Source organism: Opisthocomus hoazin, chromosome 8, assembly GCF_030867145.1.
Source record: "Opisthocomus hoazin isolate bOpiHoa1 chromosome 8, bOpiHoa1.hap1, whole genome shotgun sequence".
NCBI classification, from domain to species: Eukaryota; Metazoa; Chordata; class Aves; order Opisthocomiformes; family Opisthocomidae; genus Opisthocomus; species Opisthocomus hoazin.
This window is the reverse complement of record NC_134421.1, coordinates 14,983,771-15,005,098: the sequence shown is the minus strand read 5'-3', so window position 1 is coordinate 15,005,098 and position 21,328 is coordinate 14,983,771. Positions and strand designations below refer to the sequence as shown.

Below are 21,328 nucleotides of genomic sequence, written 5' to 3'. Positions count from 1 at the left end.
GCAGACTGCTTCACCGTCTAAGGTATCCGGTTATGTAGGTATCTCTGGTTGTCACAATTCCAGCTTCCTTTCATTTTCTGCCTTGAGGAACTAGCAAAGACCTATCCCTTATGCTCTTCTCACTGCCAAATTAAATTCTCATTTCTGTTTTGTACCTGTATTGACATTTCTCATCTCTGCCTTTAACAATGACACCTCTGTATCCCTGATCCTCAGCTGCACAAACCTTTCAGTGATTTCTCCCACTGCCTTTTGTCTCTCGAGATACAAAGGCCTAGCATTGTTCCCAAACTGCGGCAGTGAATCTTTCCAAGCCTGAAGTTTTTCACTTGCAGGAGAGGTGCTTACTCAAGACACTTCTTTGCTAACTTCTCTCTTTATTCAAGCCTCTTTCACTTCGTTTGCTTCTTCCACTCCTAACTTTGATATTGTCATCAGTGAACTTCACCTTGCGTTTTCTGTCACCGGTACCCACACCTGCAAACCTGCCCTCCTCGCAGGAAGCCCCGAAGGGAGGGAGCCTTGCATTTCTGCACTCTTGTAAAACGCACGGCAAACCTCATCTGCACAGCTGGATCTGACATCTGCACTTCGATACGCCGCGACCTTTCCAGCAGGACTTCTGCCTCGTGTCTCGGCTGCCGCCTCCTCCTCTCTCCCTGCCCCTGTCCTGAAGTTCGGCCTTGCAGAGCACTGCAGTGAAGGCAGCGGCAGATTTTACATCACCGCCGTCTCTTCGCACCTCGCCTGTCCCGTAATGCCTCTCCCAACCCGCTCCCACCCTCCTGTTCCGACACCTCGGTGTCCGACGCTGATTTCCCGAGGGCTTCTGGCACGGCTCCGGCGGACGAGCCCGCAGCCCACCGCCCCGCTGCCGGAGGCCGACCCCGAGTTCCCTCCTGCCGGCCCTGCGGGCTAGGCCGGGGTTTGAGGCCGGCAAACCCGGGGCCCTCCCGGGCGCCAGCGAGGCACCGCTTCCGGACGGGCCGCGGCTGGCGCGAGCCGCCGGTGCCCGCCCGGCGCGGGGCATTGTGGGGCCGGCCTGGCACGGCGGGTCGTGGGAGCGGCTTGGCACGGCAGCCGGGCCGGACCCCGCGGCCGGCGGGGGGAGGAAGGGGCCCGCCGCCGACCACTCCCGAGCCCCTCCGCGGCCGCCGACCCGCGCTGCCCCGCCCCGCCCGAGCGGCCGCGGGGCTGGGCCGAGCCCGGCGAGGGGCGGCGCTCCGCGCGCGCCCGGGCGCTGCTAACCCGCCCCCTTCCTCAACGGCTCGCCGCTTCCTCAGCGGCTCGCCTCCGCCCTGCGGCCGGCTCCCATTGGCGGCGGCCTCCGTCAGCTCTCCGCAACCGTCTCCGCGATTGGCCGACGGCGCGGGGAGGGCGGGAGGGGCGGGCCGGCGGCGTCGCTGGGCCGCGGCGGCTCCTCCCGGCCGGGCGCCTGGCAGTGCCGGTGAGCGAGAGGCGGTTGCGGTGCCTGCGGGAGGAGCCGGCAGCGTGAGAACGCCAGTCTCTCGCCGCGAGGAGCGCAGCCGCCGCCGCGGCGTTTCCCTCTTTCCGCCGGGCTCAGGTGAAGCCGGGCGGGTGGGGCGGTGGGCGCGGGTGGCCCCGCTTCGGGTGTGTCGTGTCCGTACCCCCCCCTGTTTGGCGCCGCGCTTCTCCCCTCACGGATTTCGCGCCTCTTTGTCCGGCCGGGCGAGAGGGTGCCGCTCTCCCGCCTCCGCCTTCCTTCCCCGCGGCAGGCAGCACGGCTGGGGCGCTCCCCGTCCCGTGTGTGTCCCGTCCCCCCCCCGCCGTCCCCTTCCCCCTCGCCGGCCCGGGGAGTTGCCTCTCTCCTCCCTCCACGCCCTGCTAACCGGCCCTCGCGGAGGTGGGGCGGCGGCGTTGTTCGCGCTCTTCCCCCCCCCCCCCCCACCGGACCGTCCTCTTTTCCCCTCCCTCCGGTGCTTGTGCCCCCCCCCCGGCGTCCGGCCCTTTCGGAAGTAACGGGCAGGGGAGGACCGGACCGCTGGGCAGCTGTCAGGGCTGCCGCCTGAGTCACGGGCCGGCGATCCTCCTGCGGGCACCGCGCTGGGCTCGGCTTCCGCCCGCGGAGCTCCACTTCCTCGTTCGCGTTGGTCTGTGCGGGGAAGCCGGCGGAGAGGGAGGAGGGAGGGACGGGGCAAGACGAAGCTTGCAGGAGAAGCGCTTGCAGATAGCTCGTGCTTTCAGGGATCACCCCCAGCCGTGCCGGAAAAGTTCTCCGGCTGTTAGCGGTATCGTTGCCAGCCGGTCTCTGGTAGGTGGGGAGGGTAACGAGTCGGGTAGCCCCCGAGGGTGGTGTGTGCCCAGTGGGTTTAATAAAGATTGCTCCTGATTTGCCTAAACGCAGGGTGCAACGAGTTTGAAAGCGATATCACGCTTCTGGTAGTAAAGTGGAATTTTTCAGAAGTAAACTGTGTTGGTCGGGAAGCACTTCGTGCAGTGGCTGTGAATTCCCCCCCCCCCCCCCTTTTTTTTTTTCCTCCTTACGGTTCCTTTCCTTCCTCCTTTTTTTCCCTTGAAACACTGTTTGTGCTCTTCATCTTTCTTCTTCCACAGGTTTTTTTTGTCTGTCCTGTGTCTTAATGCCCTGAGCCACGCTGCATCAGAGTGGACTAAGAATCTAAGCTTTTTTCGAAGTGAGCAGGTCTGTCCTAAACAGAGTAATCTGTCAAGAAATTCAGAAGAAATCTGTGCTTCAAACTTGAAGAAATATTGTAGTAAATGGACTTTGGCCTGCAGACTCTGATTTCTGTGCTTCTGCCCTGCACTATAAAGAAATATAAGTTAATTTTCATGGAGGCTGTTGAACCATGGCTTGAAAGATTAAATTACACATCCTTAACTCGCATACATCTCCTGTCCATAAGCCTAGATACGATAAAGTTTTAACTGCAAAGTAACAGCGTTCTAATCAGTTACTGCTTGTGTAAAGATGATTTTGAAATTAGTCACTGGGTGACAATGTGACTAAGTTCACTTACCCGTGGCATTCCAGTAAAAATGGCAAATCATGGTGCAGATATATATTGACTCATAGATGCACTGTCTGCAACTGTAGTGCTCTCTTCCAAAGCTTGAGATAAGCAAATATTTTTGTTAACTAGAAAGTTATAATGAGGGGGAGGCAATTGATAAATCTAAGTGGAGTTGCCTTTAGCACAAAAGAGTTTTGAAGTTGTTAATCACAATTGCCAAAACTGTATAAACACAAGATTGTGCTGCTAATCTGACCTTGTAAAAATAACCAGAGTGGAATCATGCAACAGTTCCGTGAAGCTCCATGTCAGGTGTAACTGTTCAAATTGACGTGTTCTCCTTGATAACTTTATTTGTTGCACTTATTCATAGTGAATAAGTCACTGTCTTTCCGGAGATGGATGGGTAAAATTTTCAGTAGCTCTAAGGCAGCTGCAAAATTGATAGTAGTGGATAGAAACGAGGATCTGAACTTTTAGTATTTACTGACCTGGAACCTCAAAGTGAGTGTGACCAGCACCGAGCTGGTGAGTTACATGGTTTTTTTTGTAATAAGGTGTTGTCTCTTGGATGCTTGACTTGTATAGCCAAGATCTGATTTTGGAAGTTCTCTGGCGAGGAGACTTCGACCTCAGAGTTGGCTCTGCCAGGTAGCGTGTGGCTGTTTCTGTATAAACAGGAAGATGAAATAGTCAGGTTCTGTCTGTCCCAGACTAATGGGTGTAGAAACTGAAGGCCTTTTACAGGACTTTGTTTGCATATATTGTTACGATATTACTGCCATAGTTCTGGGATTTTTTTTTTCTTTCAAATTATTCTTGTAAGAGAAGAGTTGCCGGGGTGATATTTTCATCTGAAGAGAAAAAGAAGGAATAAGCTTTTTTCATTATTTCCTCTAGGTGCATTTTGATATGCTTCAGAACATTTTAAGAAGACAAGTAGGTTGTGAGAGCTACACCATAATCTTTTAAGTGAATCAGTAATGAATGAGTAGTAATGATAATTAAAAAAAAAGTTACTTGTCCAGTAAGGTTATAGGAAAGAGATTAGAAGAATTTCTCATTTAGGAGGCTGAAATAATCTGTGTTATTCAGCACATTATTTTGGTATTATGAAAAAAGTTGGACAGTGTTCAAACTGTGTAGTGGGTGGTAGCTCTAATACTCATCTTTGAGCTGAAAACTGCGGTGGAGGCAGATGCCACAGGTGCTTAAATCTCTTTGCAACAGTACTTGGCACTGCAAATATTTCTACTGCAAATGCAGAGACTTAAGTTTACCACTGCAACAAACTATCGTGAAAACTTGAACCATTATTATCTTGGCAGGTCTTGAAATCTAATGTACTAATCTTTTATCATGACTAATAATTCACGGGTTAGTCCTCTGTCAGACTATTCACATGCAGCTACAAGGAAGCGTATGTATACTGGCATGGCTACTAACTACGTGAAAATACACTGCACTTGTACTGGGAGATTGAAGTAGTCTGTCTATACCCAAAAATTCAGGTTTTGTTCTGTTAATCTCCAGGATACTGAACAGATGGGACAGGACATGTCATGGGTGTTGTGATTTCCGAGCTGATTATGCTGAATCTTCTGCTTCCACCACATCCCTAAACCCATGTCTTGCCCGGATATATGTCACTCATGAACTGGTAGACACTAGAATAGGGTGAGATTATAAGTGGACCCACTGGAGGTACAGGAACCCTTCTGGTTAATGCAAGGTTTACCCAAAGGGGAAGTCAAAGCTAAGGTTGTCTTATCCCCCACCTCTGTGTACCACATCTGCTTTCTTGCATGGTAACTTCAGGTTATTGGGTAACGTGCTGAAGCCAACTGATGACTACAGTGTATTTTAGAGGCCCAGAGTTAGTGTGTGTATCTACTGAAATGTGTGCAAAACTTTAATCCTGAGTGTATGATTTAATGTTTTTGTTCGTTTGACTCAATAATATGCTTGGTGCCCTCTAACATCCATTGTTGTCTTTGATTTCTCGTGTAAGTATCTTATTAGTCTTTGTTTTCTTGGTTTATAATTGAGGCACAGCTGTTTTGCATGTTAAGTAAAGAAACTGTGTGCCTGACGATAAGTCTTCTGTGGGTTGGAACAAAACTATAATAGCACAGGATTGCCTACAGTGGCAATGTTTTTGCTGGCAATTGCTCTAGCTTAGTGGTGGCTTGGTGACCTTGTACCTTAAATTTCTTTTCACTTTAAGCACACCATGGTTCTAATTGAGTTTCCTAGTGTAGAAAGAGATGGAAACTACCAACCTGATTTAAGTGGAGTATGATGAGACAAAAACACAAATGCAACTTCTGCCCTGGAAGCTAATGCAAATGGGTGTTGTCCAATGAAATGAAATGCATCAGTTTACAAGTTCATCTTAATTATGGTTTAGCCGCTTCACTTTTTTTCTTTAGCAGCTGTGAGAACTTGTTCTGAGTGCTTGAAGTAATAATCTCAATACTGATTTGTCTCACAGTCCTAGGCTACTGTAGTGGCTTAACATCTGACCTCACTTCAACCCAGTCATGTTCAGTGTAATGGACTAGTCCTTGCTTTCAGTTAATGGCCCTTTGGCCTGTTACTCTTCAGCACGGTATGTTGCCTTTCTGAGCGTACTAAAACGTCTAAACAATAGTAGTGTCTACCATTTTGCAGTGATGGAACTGGGATTGAGTTAATTGTACGGTACTTCGGAAGCTAGTACTGCTAGGTCATGTCCTTTGTAAACATAGCGAAGTGGAAGCTGTAGACTTGATCTAGCATACTTGTCTTCTGCAAATTATTTCTTATAGAAATATTACAGATGTATTGCTGTTGGATGCAGAGAGGTATAATGAAATATAACTCTGTTACTGTGGTTTGACTCCATGACCTCTTAATGAAATTTACGTCTCTAGAGTTTTGCACATAGGGTTTGGATTCTGCTTGTCTTCATGACTGGAAATTTAAATTTCTCCTAATGCATGTATGTTGACTCTAGTGAGAGTAGTAAATAAAACCACATGGATGAGTGATTTCAGTAAACTCAAGCTAAGAATTAATACATGTTGAGGGAAACTTAACTTGGAAATCTGTATCGTAAAGTTTTCTTAACTGATGAATACTTCTGTTCATCAAGAACTACTATTTTAATGAGTCTCAGCAGGAAATCCATTGTGATATATGCCTCAAAAAGAACTGGAGTTCTGATTCGAATGAAAGCAAAGCAGACATACAAACTTGTAAGAAAAGAGGCTTAGAGAAATTTCACAGCTCAACTTTGACAGTTCTGTGCAGTCTTTTTTTTTTTTTCCTGTTGGGCAGCTTCCTGTTTAAAATCTAAGATTTCAAACGTGCTCTTGTAATAGTTTACTTCCCTTTTTATTGTTTGTAAGTGATGAGAGTACATTCATCTGTGGCTTTCTTTTAAGGTCAAGACTGCACCAGTTCAGTTGAATTTAGGCTCTTTTAATCAACCTTGGAGGTGCTGTAGATTAGTCTTGCATTAAAGTCAGTTGTGGGGAAGACTCAGTCCAGCTAGTTTTACTGACGTACTTAGAGTTAATTGAAATATCCAAGAAAAAAAAAAATGGAAACAGTGAACTCAACCTATAGGAAAATTTCAATTAAAAAATTAATATTGGTTGCTTCTATCTTATTCTCCAAATGTGACTTAAAACAACTGTTGTGTCAGTAGTTTTTATTGTCTCGGTTATATTGCAGTATGAGTGTTTATAGCAGATATTAAAGTCTTTGACCTTTCATTACGCAATAAATTATTCTGAATTGTTTTAATGGCCCATCCTAAGTCAAAGTTTTGTGTAAATGAACTTGAGCTTGCAGTTTAATGCAGTATATGATGGGAAATGTAAAATGAGAACGCACAAGTGTGATGAGGAAGATGTATTAGTTATAATTTTTTCTTTAAAAAAGGGATTGCCAACTTATTAGACAAACGGTGCAACTTCTAAAAATTGAGTATCTACATATTGTCGGCATAGCACTGGCATATATATGTGCACAGTTTATGTTCTTCCTCCACATAGTGGGAGTTAGTCTTTTTACATGGCAAATTCTAAGTTTCTTCCTAATGGGCAGAACTATTAGGTTTTCGCAGATTTTAGTTCTTCAGTGCTCTAAAAACTTAATTTAGATTTAACTGATAAGTATTACCACACTGTATTATACCCATTCTACCCGGAAAAAGTACAACTGTAGTAATGGTTTGGCTCTTGCTTGTGTAGATAAGGAGAAGAATAGCATAAAATCGTAGAAAGGTTTGGGTTGGAAGGGACCCCAAAGATCATCTGGTTCCAGCCCCCCTGCCATGGGCAGGGACACCTTCCGCTAGCCCAGGCTATTCAAAGCCCCATCCAACCTGGCCTTGAACACTGCCAGGGAGGGGGCAGCCACAGCTTCTCTGGGCAACCTGTGCCAGTGCCTCACTGCCACAGCACTGTAGTATATATGGTTGTGGAGAATGTTGGTAATTGTGGTGGAAGCACATAGAACAGTTCTGCTACTCTATGGTCAGTATTTCCTCATGTTGTTTTTTATCCTGTTATGCCAAAAAGCAAAACTTTGTTGGAAACTTCCAAATTATATTTGTCTCCTCGTATTGGGACTGTGGAACGTCATGGTAGAAGAGCATAATTTTACTTTTTTCAAAAAAAGTCTTTGTCTGCAATGCCAGAATAGAGAAAATTTTATATGTCTTATAGCCATGATTGTAACAGTTCAGACAAGGTTCCTACTTCAAGTGCCCTTACTTTTACTCATTTCAAATTGAAAGATGAGTCCTTTCTTCTCCTTTTAATATAAAAATCAGTGCTTCAGGAGATCCAGACAGGAGGACATGGTTGGGTGAATTCTAAAATAAGAGAAGCCTAATGCTGTTTCTTTTTAGAGATTGATACATTTGACATTTAGGGAAGAAAGCATAGGTTAGGAAAAGAACAAGCCAACCAGAAGGCGAGCATGAGGCTGAGGTGTACAGACCAGGCAAGTGTTCCTTGTGTGCTCTGCTGCGCTGGGGGCTTTTTCCAGATCGTTGGTTGTAATGGATAGCGAAGTAAGGAGCCACGAAGCTGTGCAAGACCTTGAATGTAACAGGGACATGTCACAGTTGGAATGTTTCAAAGCTTTTCAGACCATCTTGAACTTGATATTTGTGGTCTGCGAGGTTGTTTTCAACCTGGTCTCCTCATACATCCTGGAGCTTAAGGCTATGTAGCTTTTCCTTCAGCGTAGGAGTTGCTGTTGTTCTCATATCCAGAAAGAGTCGCTCTCCTCCTGCCCCCCGCCTCCAAGATCACCTTCATAAACAGAGGTAGGTCCTCTTCGTGAACCCCTATGTATAGCTGGAAGAGTTGAGAATCAAACTTGGACTCTGTAAAGGTGGTAGACTTCTCTGTGCCAGAGTTTTTGCCTACCATCCCCATAGCTGCTGTTAATGGTGGAGCGGAACTATTTGAAATGAGGATGAAAATACAAGATACAGCAGAAAGCTGTTTGTACATGGCCATAGTTTGGCACAGTAGGTTGAGCTGTAAGTGTCTAGAGAAACATGGTTCCCTGCTGCAGTGTGAAAAGAAGCTTTTTTTAAAATGATTTGCCAGGCATTTTTGCACTGATTCTTGGTTCTCTCCAGTATCAGCTGGAAGTAAATTAGTATTACTGATGCTGAGATCAAAGCAGTTTCTCAGTTCACGTAAGCGAGTTGCTCCTGTAAGATGACTTTATCTTAGCCATGTATATGATAAATATCTGCTTCTAAAAGAGTAGAACAGAACTGTATTTTTCTTCTCTGTGTTTAGGTGTAAATGTTTTATTCCTTGTTCCTATTGCAGTGAAATGAAACCTGTGGTTGGCAAAGATGATAGGGAGTGCTAATTGATATAGAACTGTATGTTGGAAGAGCTACTTTACACTTCAGTGCCCCAGAGAGTTCTTGGCAGATATCTTCTTAGCCTTAAATCAGAATATTAGGGAAGGGATGAAAAGTGACCCTGAGATAACAAGGACAGGCTGAAACTTCCCAAGCTCTTCCTCCCTTGTTCATGCAATGCCCTTAGGGAATTCTGCATGCCTGATCAGAACTTTTGCAGCCCATTATCCCTCCTGAAAACAAGTCTTCCAGCAAAACAGCTTGAACAGCAGGGATGGGCTGCAGTTTTCTGAACTACAGCTGTCTCCTTAAGTGGGATTACTTTGCTGAGTGGTCACGGAGAATGTGTTCTCCCTCTGGAATGTTTTCCTTGTGGGCATACTGTCTCTGGATGAGGAATTCTCTCCTCTGCTGAGAAGGCATGTACTGTGCGCGCACTAATGAGAAACAACAGTTGCAGAAAGTGTATTATGCAGGATTGTAAACTTTGAATATTTATTCAAATTGAATGGGGTTGGGTGGCAGCCAGCCTTCGCTTTGTCATGCTAAAGACTGGACTTGCAATCAACAGAAGGCTACCCTCCCCCTCCCTAAACCAGCGTTTGGTGTGTTTAAACAATGTGCACAGGCTTCACAGAACTGATTAACTTTATTGGTGCCATGTACATGGTAATGTGTCTTTGTTTCACTGAACTGAGAAGGTTCAATTAAAACAGGGGCAAGCACACCCTCCCTAGCATTAACTTAGGGAAGCTATGCCTGGCCAAATTTCCCCATAACTGACAGTGGTTAGTTTCTTTATGGTATGCAGTGCAGTTGTCCAGGATTGTTTCTGTAATTATATAGCCCATGGTGAAGCCTGCACTGTCCCGTTTTCACTCTTTGGTACCCAAAACTAGCCTCTTCAGACTGGCATTAATTTATGTTACATCTGTATGTGCTGTGTTTGTAGCTCATGTTCTCCCAACCTTGCTATTCATTTGAACCCAGTGGAGAGAATACTGAGTGGCACCTTAAGATAACGTCTTACTTGCATGTGGCTTTGTGGCCTTTGCAATTTGCCATGGAAAGTCCCAGCTTCACAGAGCAAACCTTCTGTGTCAGGTGTTGGAGTAGAATGCACAAGTGCTGCTTCACACATACCAGAAAGTGGTGCTTGACAGCTGATGCAGAGAGCTGGCCATGCAGAAACCAAGCAATGTTTATTCCGTGCTCATTGTTCTGAGGATGCATGCCAGGTACCATTAGGCCACCTGGAAGACACAGAATTCCCTTCAACTTTTTTCTTCTGTTTGTGTAGTCTGGTCAGTAGATCACTTTTGTGTAATACAGGTATCATTTATACATTAGATAATTAGAATCCTCCTTGTTTCTTGGAGCCCTGTGCATGCAGGGAAGGTACTTTAGTGCTCTACCTTGCATTTAACGTGCAGTAATAAACACGGTAGCTGGCAAGTCTGGGCAGCACTACAGTCAAACTGAATATGCAGCAATAATTGCCAGCAATCTACATTCCAGTTGTGAAATAAATCTTTCAACAATGTATTGTGTGCGTCAGACTGACTAGAGAGGAAAGCAGTGAACTACAGTAAGCCTAATAGCCATCATTATGAATCCCAAATAAAGCTGAACTAGAAGAAATGAGTCTGTGTGGCAGCACGGCATTCTGAACAAAAAGGGTAAGTGTAGCTGAATGCCTTCAGCTCTGGTGGCTGTCTGTGAGTGAGTATTAATTGCAAACTCATGTACTTGCCTGATGTTGTATGCTCTAGTGAGATAACTGTAATTCATGATTCTTTAGTTGTCTGAAGCATCAGGCACTGGTGTGTCGCAATATACCGAACTTGAGAAACAAGCAGATACAACCAGTCCATCAGTTCAGCTTCCTGCTCGCTTTCCCCCTTCTTCCCTTCCCCCCTGCAATGCATTTCTCGCTCATAGCGATTCAGACTTCAGTTTTTATATGGGTATTACTTGCGAACTGGAGCAGTTTGTGCTAACAAACTGTGCAGTTTTCTTTCCCGTAAACATTCTGGCGTGTGGAGCTGTGAAGTATCAGCCTAGTATGTCCTAAACAGATGAAATCTGAACAGTTTCTTCGTGAATACAGGGGAATTATAGGGAGGGTTTTTTGGTGGGTTAGGTTTGGTTTTTAATGTTGTCAGTTCATGGTCACTGTAGGCAGTCTGGCCACTAACGTCTACTTACTGTGTTTTCTAGCTGCACGTAATGCAACTGTTTCTGTTGATTTGATGAACTGTATTCAGCTGGCTGGGGAAAGTGAAATAGTTGAGTTTGCAAAAATAACGCAAGTATTAGCTGTTCGCATTCTATACTTAACAAGGATTCCTGCCATATGAAGGTTACTGACCAAACTTAGTTTGAATCATTAGCTTCTTCTCAAAGTCAGATTATTTTTTAAATGCTGTGTATTAACAAAGGATCAAGTTTCTTCACTGAGGACCATTTAGTTGTAACTGAAATGGGACTGTAAGTGACTGAGAGTGCTGTAATTTTCTAGTGTAAAAGTCTTGTCTTGCCTGTAGAAATGGTATACATTCCTTCTGCTCTGTGAAAGGGCCTTTTGTCTTTTGTACCATTCTCTCACAACCTGCTAAAGGTAAGCCAGAGAATTGTGTTCCTGAAATACTTTTAAAATGTGACCTGTATAAACAAAGGGAAATAAACTTGTTTTAGTCTAAATGTGTTTGCTATTTATTGTTCTTTTTTTTGTCACCCTGATCTTTAGAATAGTTAATCTTGCACTGCTAATATAAAGGCCGCTAGACAAACCGTGTAGCTTCACATTTCATGTGAAATCACAGAAAGTTTTTGTAACAGTGCTTTACTGGTGGATATGAAGCACAAGAAAACTTCTGGTAGTTACCCACATATGACCCTTTTCATGCAGGCTCAGTCTTATAGCAAAGTTCTGAAGTGGTGATCTGAATCAGCAAGTATACAGTACATGTATCTGGCTATTTTATGTTCTCTGTAGCCCAGTATTTTGCAGAGTTCTCATAATTCATTGAAGTAGGGAAATGGTTTGCGATTAAAGCTGTCTATTCCAGTGTAGTAATGCATCTTTGCTAATGATGAAGCTGAAGCCTGAAAAGAACAATGTGGGGATCCGTACCTTAATGGCGAATTGGATAATTCAAACTAGAAGTGCTTTGTTTGCCTAGCTAGTGCTGTAATACTAGTTAGTAAGTGTGATGCTGTAACTGTTGCTATTGATGATCTTCTATTAATTCTACTTCTTCAGCTGTTACCTGGATAGTTTAGCATAGCCCAAGCCCATCTTACTGCTCAGTGGCTTGGTCCCAGAAACAATTCTGTGGCTCTTGACAGAGTAAACATTAAGGGGGGGGGGGATAAAGCAAATAGTTCTGGAAAATTAAATTGCAAATGGATAACGTTTTATGCTTTTACCAGTTGCAAAATACAGTAATCCAAAGGAAGGGATCTTATAGCAGAGGCAGCTTTTAGAGCTTTCCAAACCAGACCAGGTGTTTGTTTCCAGGTTTTTGGGAAGCACTTGTTGCTTTAAGTAGGGAGAGGAGTGTGTGAAGTGTCTCATAATTCAAGCCTTAAGGCTATGAAATTGTAGGAGGCTAAGGCAAACTTCTGTCCATATGATTGTATCCAAATGAGGGTTTGGGGTAATTGCCTGGTTCAAAGGGAACGCGTGGCATCTTAACGTAAAGCCAGTGTTTAATTTGTTCATCTCAAAGGAATCTGCAGGGAAATATGCATGTAAAGGGTTCTTGAAAAATATTTTTTTTTTTAAGGTTGGACTACATGTTATTAATGCCTTGGTCCCATCCTATTCATGACTGTTGTAGAGATCGCTTTGCCTCCATCTGTAACTGTGGCTGGCATCTTTGTGGCAACTATGTAGGTAGTTAAATGGCGAAAGAATGTCTTTTGGCACCTAAAATGGTGGAAAATAGGCAATGTTTGACCAGCATGTTACTCAGACTGCTACGAACCACAAGAAGGGAGCATACTGGGTTAACAGGGAAGTGACTGTAATATTTCATTTTTGGAAACAATACTAGGAAGGAGGCATTTAAACTCAAAACAAGGATGGTCTGTCTTCCTTCTGTATTTTTTTGGTCTTACCTAGAGACTGGTGTTGCATCAGAAAGAATATTGGTAACGGTATTCTCATCTGACAGTTGCACAATAGCCATGTAAAGATAAGTGTCTTTGCCCCACGTAATTATCTACACCCAAAATGCAAACTACTAGGCAGACAAATTGCTTCCTAATTTGCTCCTAAAATGGTAATGATTTGCATTTGTTGTGAGTTACTGTAAGGCTGCAAGAGCTTGCTAGGCTTACTTTTTTGACCACTTAAGGTTTTTTAGAAATGCCCAGTGAAATGCAGCATAAGCTAGGAAGAGAAGATTTGGAGCCCATGAGATGGAACTTGCTGAATCTGATTCCTCTGGTACTGTTCTTGTGGAGAAGGCAAATTAATGGTTGGTTTGTGGTATTGCTAGTTTAGAGGCACTGTGGGTTAGAAGTTAGCCTCGAGAATAGCACTAATGCCATGTTATCTTAGCAAAATCCTCCAGTTTTTTAGTTTTGGTACCTGATGATTCTGTTCTGGAGCGTATGAAAAATAGTTTGAGATGGTGATAATGAGACTGTTTGCTGCTGCCATGCAATAGGGCATTTTTCAAGTCTGCTTAAAGTTTGAGGTGCAGATCATCTTTGAATCTCCTCATGATTTGATAGTACTGGCGTAAAAACCTTAGTGTTTGGTGAGACTTTTAGAATAGCCATGTTAGGCTATTTCTCTTCCTACTGTGAAAGTAATTGTTTTCAGTCATGGGAATAAGAAGGGGCAGATGCTATAGAAAGACCTTGTACTGGCTGGAGAATGCAGTCTTGCTGTACGTGAGATAATTTGGTGTTCTCCTGCGAGGAATTTGATGAACCTCTTTGTAGCTATCTTCTTTCCTTAGTTCTCTTCAGATCTAGAACTGGCTGGCGATACCCCTTGAAAAATTTCCTGTGGTCTTATGTATTTATTATGCAGAAGAATTAGTCTTTATCCCAGAATAAATCTCCAAGGTGTATTGAATGCATGTACTCTAAGAGTAAGGAAGTGAGGAATAGGTTTCAATGTAACGTAGGACACTTCAGATGGCTGGTTACATAGGATTCCTCAGGAAATGATGAAACTCAATTTAGCTGAAGCATGCTGCCTCTGTGTCCTGCCTGATTATAGCCAAAAAAGGCAACTGGTTAGATTCTGGGAGTTGCATAGGCAGGAAACTGTGTAATGGAGGGTAGCGCACAGCTGTTGCCTTGCCAAACCTGATACAGCTCTGAACACAATTGAAGATTTCTTTTTGCTGGTTATGTGTTGGGTTTTTCTGTTGTTTTTGGGTTTTCCTCCTTCTTCCCTCCACTCCCTTTTTTTAACCCTTTGACCACAACCTGCAGATGATACTCTGCAATGTCATGGAGTCTCAATATCTTTTGTTGAATTGTTAGCCTTCTCTACTTCCTACGTACTCAGTCAGGCTAGCTTTTGTAGGGTGGTCTTGGAGCTCTCTTGGCAGCTCAAATTTTGCATGGCAGCCTCCTGTTTGCTACATCTTCTCTCTGCAACAAATTTCTTCATTGTGTACCTGTTAAAATCTGGATTTTCAATAAAAATATGGGAAGCCAGGGAGGAGGAGTTGCTTGAGAATCACCGTTGAGATGGAAGTGTCAAGTGACCCCGTGGGGAACAAAAGATGGGGTAAAGTGTGGGATAGCTGCTTGGCATATTCTGTAAGGCTTAAGACAAAGAAATAGAAATGGTTATTTATAGAGTAATTTTCTCTTTGTTTGCTGAAGAATTTTTGGTTGTGAATATAGAGCTATCCATACAGTCTCTGGCACAAAGTTGCATACCACCTACAGTGATGCATTTGTTGGAAGGAATTTCCCTACATGCTTACAAATGACTGGTGTGGGCATTTGTGCCCGTCATTATTATAGCTGATGTTTTTCTGGCTTCATTCACTGCTTGCTAATGCTGGGACTCAACATCTATTGTTGCTCTCATGCATAGTTTGGGAGTTAAACTACTTCTGTCGTGCTCTCAATACCTTTTCGTCTGCGGTATCTATGGTCAGACTTCACCTATTTGATTTGCAGGCTGGTTTGTAAATACGGACACGTTCTGTAGAAAAGTATCACTGTAGATCCTGACAGCCTTCTGTGACATGAATATTGGTATTTTCACTTCCTGTTCTTTTGGTGGTAAAGAGCTCTAGCTTCTATCCAAGCTATGAAAAACATATATTGAGGACATTGGTATCTTTATGAGGAAGGATCCAAGAAGTAATGTTTATGCGACCTTGTAAAGAGGCTGCTGTTACATGGTTAATGAGCCTTGACACATGCAGTTCTTTATTCTGATTGAAAGGATTTCTGAGTAGCACCAATAAAATTCCTGCCTTGTAAACTGGAAAATCCATGGCAGTATTGTTCTGGTTTTGATGAAATACTAAATCTAGGGTGCCATTTTCTGAGCATGCTGCCTAAATCTCCCACTTGTAGGGGTGGTACTCTCTCCCCTACCCAATCACAGCTTTGTAGAAGGATCCCAATGGAGGATTTTTAGCTGTAAAATTTCCTGACCACAGGTTTATTCTGTTACTGTCTTGGAGGTATTTTGCTACTGAACATTATCTAGAAAAAAGATACAAACTAGTGGGCTGGGTGTTGCTACTACGCTGATGATGGAAAGTATCTAACGTTGATCTTAACTGGTGTCCTCAAATTATCGATGATATCTTTTAGAAGCAAAGTGCATCTCATGTGTTGCCTACACTGGTATATGGCATTTTTAAGAAGTTGTGGTATTTGATTCGTAGATTATCAGAACAAGGAGATAGGAAGTAGAAGTGTTGATTAAACACTTATGATTGTATTTCTGAGCTAATATCTCTAACAAGTAGAGCAGTGAAGGGCTAATCTTGACCTGAATGTTACTGACATAGTATCTGATGCTGTGAGTGTGGGCGTATCTTACAGTTGTTTGATGCTTGCCACTTTAATGTGCTTTCTCTTTTCTGCCAAGTAATGGCTTCCAAATGCAAAACGGTCAGTGTTTTGTTGTAGGTTTTTTTTATCAACTGCTTTCCAGTTGTTGTTTTTTTTCCTGTTCATCCTCTTGGCAAGCAAAACCTTGACCTTATTGGAAGTTTGACAACTTACCAGTGCTTGCTAACATGAAACTAAAGGAGGAGGAGGAGGAAGCATGCTCTGATGACCAAGGACTCAGAGTACTTAGCATGTGCCTGTCTGCCTCTAGGAATCTGCAAGGCAACTTGAGGCTTTAAAAATATCCTTTTTTTCTTTCTTCCTCTCTTTTTACAGATCCTCAATTCTAAACCACAATGTCGCAAAGAGATGCAGATAAGTACCTTTATGTGGACAAAAACATCATTAACAACCCCCTGACTCAGGCTGACTGGGCAGCTAAGAAGCTGGTGTGGGTTCCCTCAGAGAAGAATGGGTTTGAGGCAGCTAGCCTGAAGGAGGAGGTAGGAGATGAGGCCATCGTGGAACTGGCAGAGAATGGGAAGAAAGTGAAAATAAATAAGGATGACATCCAGAAGATGAACCCTCCCAAATTCTCTAAAGTGGAAGATATGGCGGAGCTGACATGCCTTAATGAGGCTTCTGTGCTTCACAACTTGAAGGAGAGATACTACTCAGGACTGATCTATGTAAGTAGTCTTGTCTGTTGTCTTGATTACATAGTGTGTGAACTTAATCACTTTGCTTTGAAAAATGTGTATGTTAACCTTTCATTGCCCCTGTATGCAACTCTCATGTGACTTAACTTCTTCCCTCTGCTTAAAATTGTTTCACTAAACTGTGCCAATCCCAGTCCAGTTAATGTTGAATATTTCAAGGAATGTCGTGGTAAATCTGTCTTTAACATTTTAATGTCTTCGTTTACAGGATGTTTTGAATGCCATTTAACTTTCTTTTAGCAAGAATTGAGAGCAGTTGGAAAGTGCTAAACAGGGAGTCTGATCTGAACAGAACGAAATAATAATAAAAACACAGTCCTAATGTACCTAACATCTGATTTGCGTTTTCCCGTGTCTGGACCTTCAGTAGGAAAGAATGCCAAGCTTTTTGTGTTACAAAAATTCTGGATCTTGGAGTATCTTACTAGAGAAGGCCCGTGTGTGCCTGCATGTGCTTGCACATAGGAAATATTTCCTTTTCTTTCCATCCCAAAATGGACAAGAGCAAAGATTCTTGCTTCTTACAGCTGTGCAAATGACAAAGAGACCGTTTATGGGACAAAAGGTAATACCTAAAGAAGCATGCAGCAACTCCTTCACTGAATACCAAAAGCAATAAATAGGGAAGGGTGAGGAAGGAGAACTTGGAACCTTGACCTGGTTCTTCAGTTCTCTTCTGATTTTCCTCTGCATGCGGCCTCTGTTTAGCCAGCGAATGCTGGTTGCGATAGCCTCTACTTTATTAATACTCTGCAGTTATAGAATGAAAGGCTAAACTCAGCAATCATGTAAAATTTGGGTGCAGTGACTGGTTAAAGCAGGAACTAGTGTTTCTCGGTTTATTTGTTCTCAGACTAGCCTCTGCTTACAGAATTAAAACGGGACTGCCTGGCATGGAATCCTGAGGGATGTAGAAATGCTGGATGTTCAGTATTTTTAGGAACTATGATGTCTTCTTCACAGTAGATCCATTAGAATAAAATGTATTAAAGAATAAATTTCATATGTGAATACATATATTCATACAGTCCTTGAAGAAAGTCTGTCTAGATGTCCCCTGCCCCCCCTTTCTGTGCTGCCAAAACCCAAAAGCTGCCTCTCTTGTCATATGAAGAAGACAGGACAAGTAAAAACTCTCTGCAGTATCTATCTGTATGTTTTGGGTTTTTTTGAATGCTTACTACTTCATAATACCCATAGATGTGTAGTCTTTTATGTAGTCATATTATGTGGCAAGCTATAGATCATCTCTTCTACCCTAATAGGGACTGGTGGTATCTAAGACACCACGCAACAGGAATTCACTCTAGCTATCCGTCTTGGGTGGAAACCTTTGTGAACTGTTGCCTTCTAAGTTAAGGAGCGTGAACACAAGCTAGAAACTCTGACTAGTGCTGTGACCACTGTTCTTCTGGAGTGACATGAAGGCACATAAAGCCTTTCACTATTGCAGAAATTAGTCTGACTCTCACTGTCTGATGTCAAAATTTTGAGAGCTAATGTGGTTGGAGGTTAATGCAGTTAATTTTTCTGTGTAGTCAGTTACTCCTCTGACTAGTGGTCAAAATTTGTTCTCAGAGGGAAGAATCTTGGTATTGAGATGAAATAGGATGTACAGGATCGTGTGTAACCTTTTTAGAACAGGAAACATCGGTAGGTTGTGTCATAATTTGTTGAAAATAATTCGGCAGTATCTCAAAGCCTCTTGCACACTATGCAATAGGCTGTTTTGCATATCTTGCAAGATATCCTCTGAAATTTCAGACATAGTCTGTGACAGTAATAAATTGAGTTCTTCTAATTGCATTGTAAGAAGTATTAAAAAAAAAAAAAATCCCCACACCCTCCGCCCAAGTAAAGCTAGCATAGTAATTCTCTGTTACAGAATCTTAGTCTCGCCAAAACTGTGTTTCTGTGCACTTGAGAAATGGACTGATCTCACCTGTCAGCAGTTCTCAGCAAGTCGGGGATTAATGCAAAATACTTTCACTGGAGTGTCTCTGTTAGTTGATCATATTCCACTTGAAGAAAGAGAACACACGCAATGTATCTCTAGCATAAATATCTCTGGAAAGATCATAAGCATAATTTAGTTCTGCTCCTGTCCTTTCTCTCTTCTTTACCAGCAAGGCTGTGTGTTTTTGTGGCTCTTTTGGTTTTTAACTTTATTTTTCTGTCTACCCATCCTGTAAAAGGAAGGGGGGAATCTTATTGCTGGTGCAGACAAATTTTGATGAAAGTGTCAGACATTTCAAGAACTAAGAGCTTGAGTTTGACACCAATTTGCTGTTTTCCTGTTCTGATTGGTTCTGCATTGAGGTGACTTGCTAATAGACTGGCTTTCGTATTAACCCTTTCAATTTGTAATTTCAATTCAAATTGTAAATGATCAGAAGATCATTCTCAGCTCTGATATTGCTTACCTGAACTGCCTTGTTTGTATTCAGTGTGAAACTCAAAACTCAACCTTCTGTATTCTAAGAATTTCATTGAAGTTAATGCTTGCTGGAAAATAAACTTTCTGGTGCTGTCAGCTTTGTGCCATGCTGCAGACAGTTCTTTCAGCTCTTCAGAGCTAGTTTAGCAGTTAGGAAAAAATAAAATTAATTCCAATTTGGCCCGTTTTTCACTTGAAATAGTTAGTGAAACATAGTGCCAGAATTCTGTTTTGAGATAGTAATGTCTGAAACAAAGTACGGTTTCCAAGTCAACTGTGCTTGTAGTGGATTAGCCTTTCAGGTGGAGCCTTGGGTTCAATTCAGGGATTTATGCATATAAATCTTTACTTGTACTTTAAAAAGATGAATCTGACTCTTGTCTTCTCTGTGGTAGGACTGGCAGCTTCTGCTCGCTTCCTATACAAACTCCATCAGTGTGCTTCACCAGCAGTTGTGACATGGTGGTCTTGCTCAGTTGCCTATCCCAGCCATAATTAGTTGCCCCTCTTTACTAGACGAAATATCACCTCACACATCTGTCTGAGATCGTTATACTGCAAGGAAACTTCCCTTAGGTGTTTCTCCTGGCAGCCATAATGCTGGAAGAAGGTGATGGCTTCTTCCTGCATACCTGCTTCATGGCTTCATCACTCTAATTGAAATTAATGTCTTCCATTTTCTAAACTGCTGCTCTCCTCCATAAGGTTGCTTCAGTCCAGCTTCAGGCTTTTAAACTATTTTTACTTCAAAGGCGACAATTCTAATTTGTCAGCAAACATGGCCATAAAAAGTCACACAAATACAGACAAGAAAACTTTGCATTTCTTGTGGAGTACTACCACAGTACTTGGTACCATTTTACTTTTGCTCTCACTTCTAATCTTTCAAAAGCAGCAAACAGTCATTTAGCTTTATTAACGTCTTCAGAGGAGAAGTAGGTTTGGTCTGTGGCATGAGTTCCTGTTCCCCCTTGCAACAAAACTGTGACTATATAGGGCCTCTTCTTTTGATTACTACGTGTATGTTGCTGCTGCCATGGGTTTTGAGGCAAAATGGTTGCTAATGTAGAAAGCTAGAACTGGCAGCCTAGAGGGCAGTTGTTTACTTGTTTTCCAGAACTCTGATAAAATTACAGATTTTATTCTAACAGTTCAGTTGACTCCAGTGTCAGTTATTTCCATGCCAGTATAAGTAAAAGGTGTATTGCATGTACTGTGAACATGCTAGTTTTGAGTTGACTCTTTCTATCTCTTGGTCCTACTCTTTCTTCCACTAGCATGGTCAAAGGTCAGGAAAACATGACCCAGTCTTTCAGCTGCTATTCTGTGCTGTACAAGTACTGTGTGGCGTGATGGAGAACTGAGGCTGAGGCAAAAGGAACTAGCATTGCCAAGCTGGTTTCTGCAGACTTCTTAAACTTGGAAGCACTACCTCAAACCTAACCTGACTAGAATGTCTCACTGAAGCTTAGCTTCCTGGAACTTTAGAAGTCCTATACTAAAAGGGTTTTAGCCAACTTGCATAGTTTCTTGCTTTGGAAAGAGGTTTAGTATTTTTCTGTAAGCTATTCAAAGACTCCTCGAATATTTAAAGAAAAAAAAAAAAGTAAGCCTGGAAACATATCCTAATAGTTTATACCAGGATATGGAAAAGAAACCTTAAATACCTACAAAAATTTAGCTTTCTGGGGACATAGGGTTGAAAACTGTGAAAGCTGTATCTGGATCTGCTGCATAGAGGTGTGGGCTAGTTACTTAATCTTAGGCCAGCACCTAGAAAACTTGGATATAGGACCACAGACTGTGTAGTAGATGTTATTTTCACCTTTCTGATCACTGTAGTCTAATCCTTTATCTAACTAAAGAGGCTAAATCTGATTAAATACTCTGTGCGCATTGTGGAGATCTCTTTACCACTCCCAGGCACTCTTCACTGAGCAAACAATAGAAGAGATGGTAGCAACAGAAACAGTGTCCCAAATGTACTGTCTTCTAGTAGCACTGCAAGTTTCTGTAGCAAGCTGCTCCTCTCCAGATGTTTGAAACACCTGCCCCTAAAATTGACGGGGAACTAGGGTAGCTCTAAACCCCAGGAGCAAGACTTGGGACGCTACTCTGAGAATATCTAGGAAGTGTCCAACAAGACTCTGCTCACCCTATTCCTTTTGCAAGTAGAATGTTAGGGCTTTTATTTTTTTTTAACTATTCAGATCTCTTTTTTTTTTTTTTAAGAAGCTTAATA

General features: G+C 42.8%; 1 protein-coding gene across 1 annotated transcript in view; it reads left to right on the top strand.

Moving 5' to 3' along the window:
- Positions 1-1,410: 1,410 nt before the first annotated feature.
- Positions 1,411-21,328, top strand: part of MYH9 (myosin heavy chain 9) — a 71,801-nt gene continuing 51,883 nt past the window's right edge. Inside the window, exons 1-2 of the mRNA XM_075429445.1 lie at positions 1,411-1,564; positions 16,267-16,619. Coding sequence (XP_075285560.1) covers positions 16,287-16,619 — 333 coding nt within the window. The 5' untranslated portion in view covers positions 1,411-1,564; positions 16,267-16,286. The remainder of the gene's footprint in view (positions 1,565-16,266; positions 16,620-21,328) is intronic.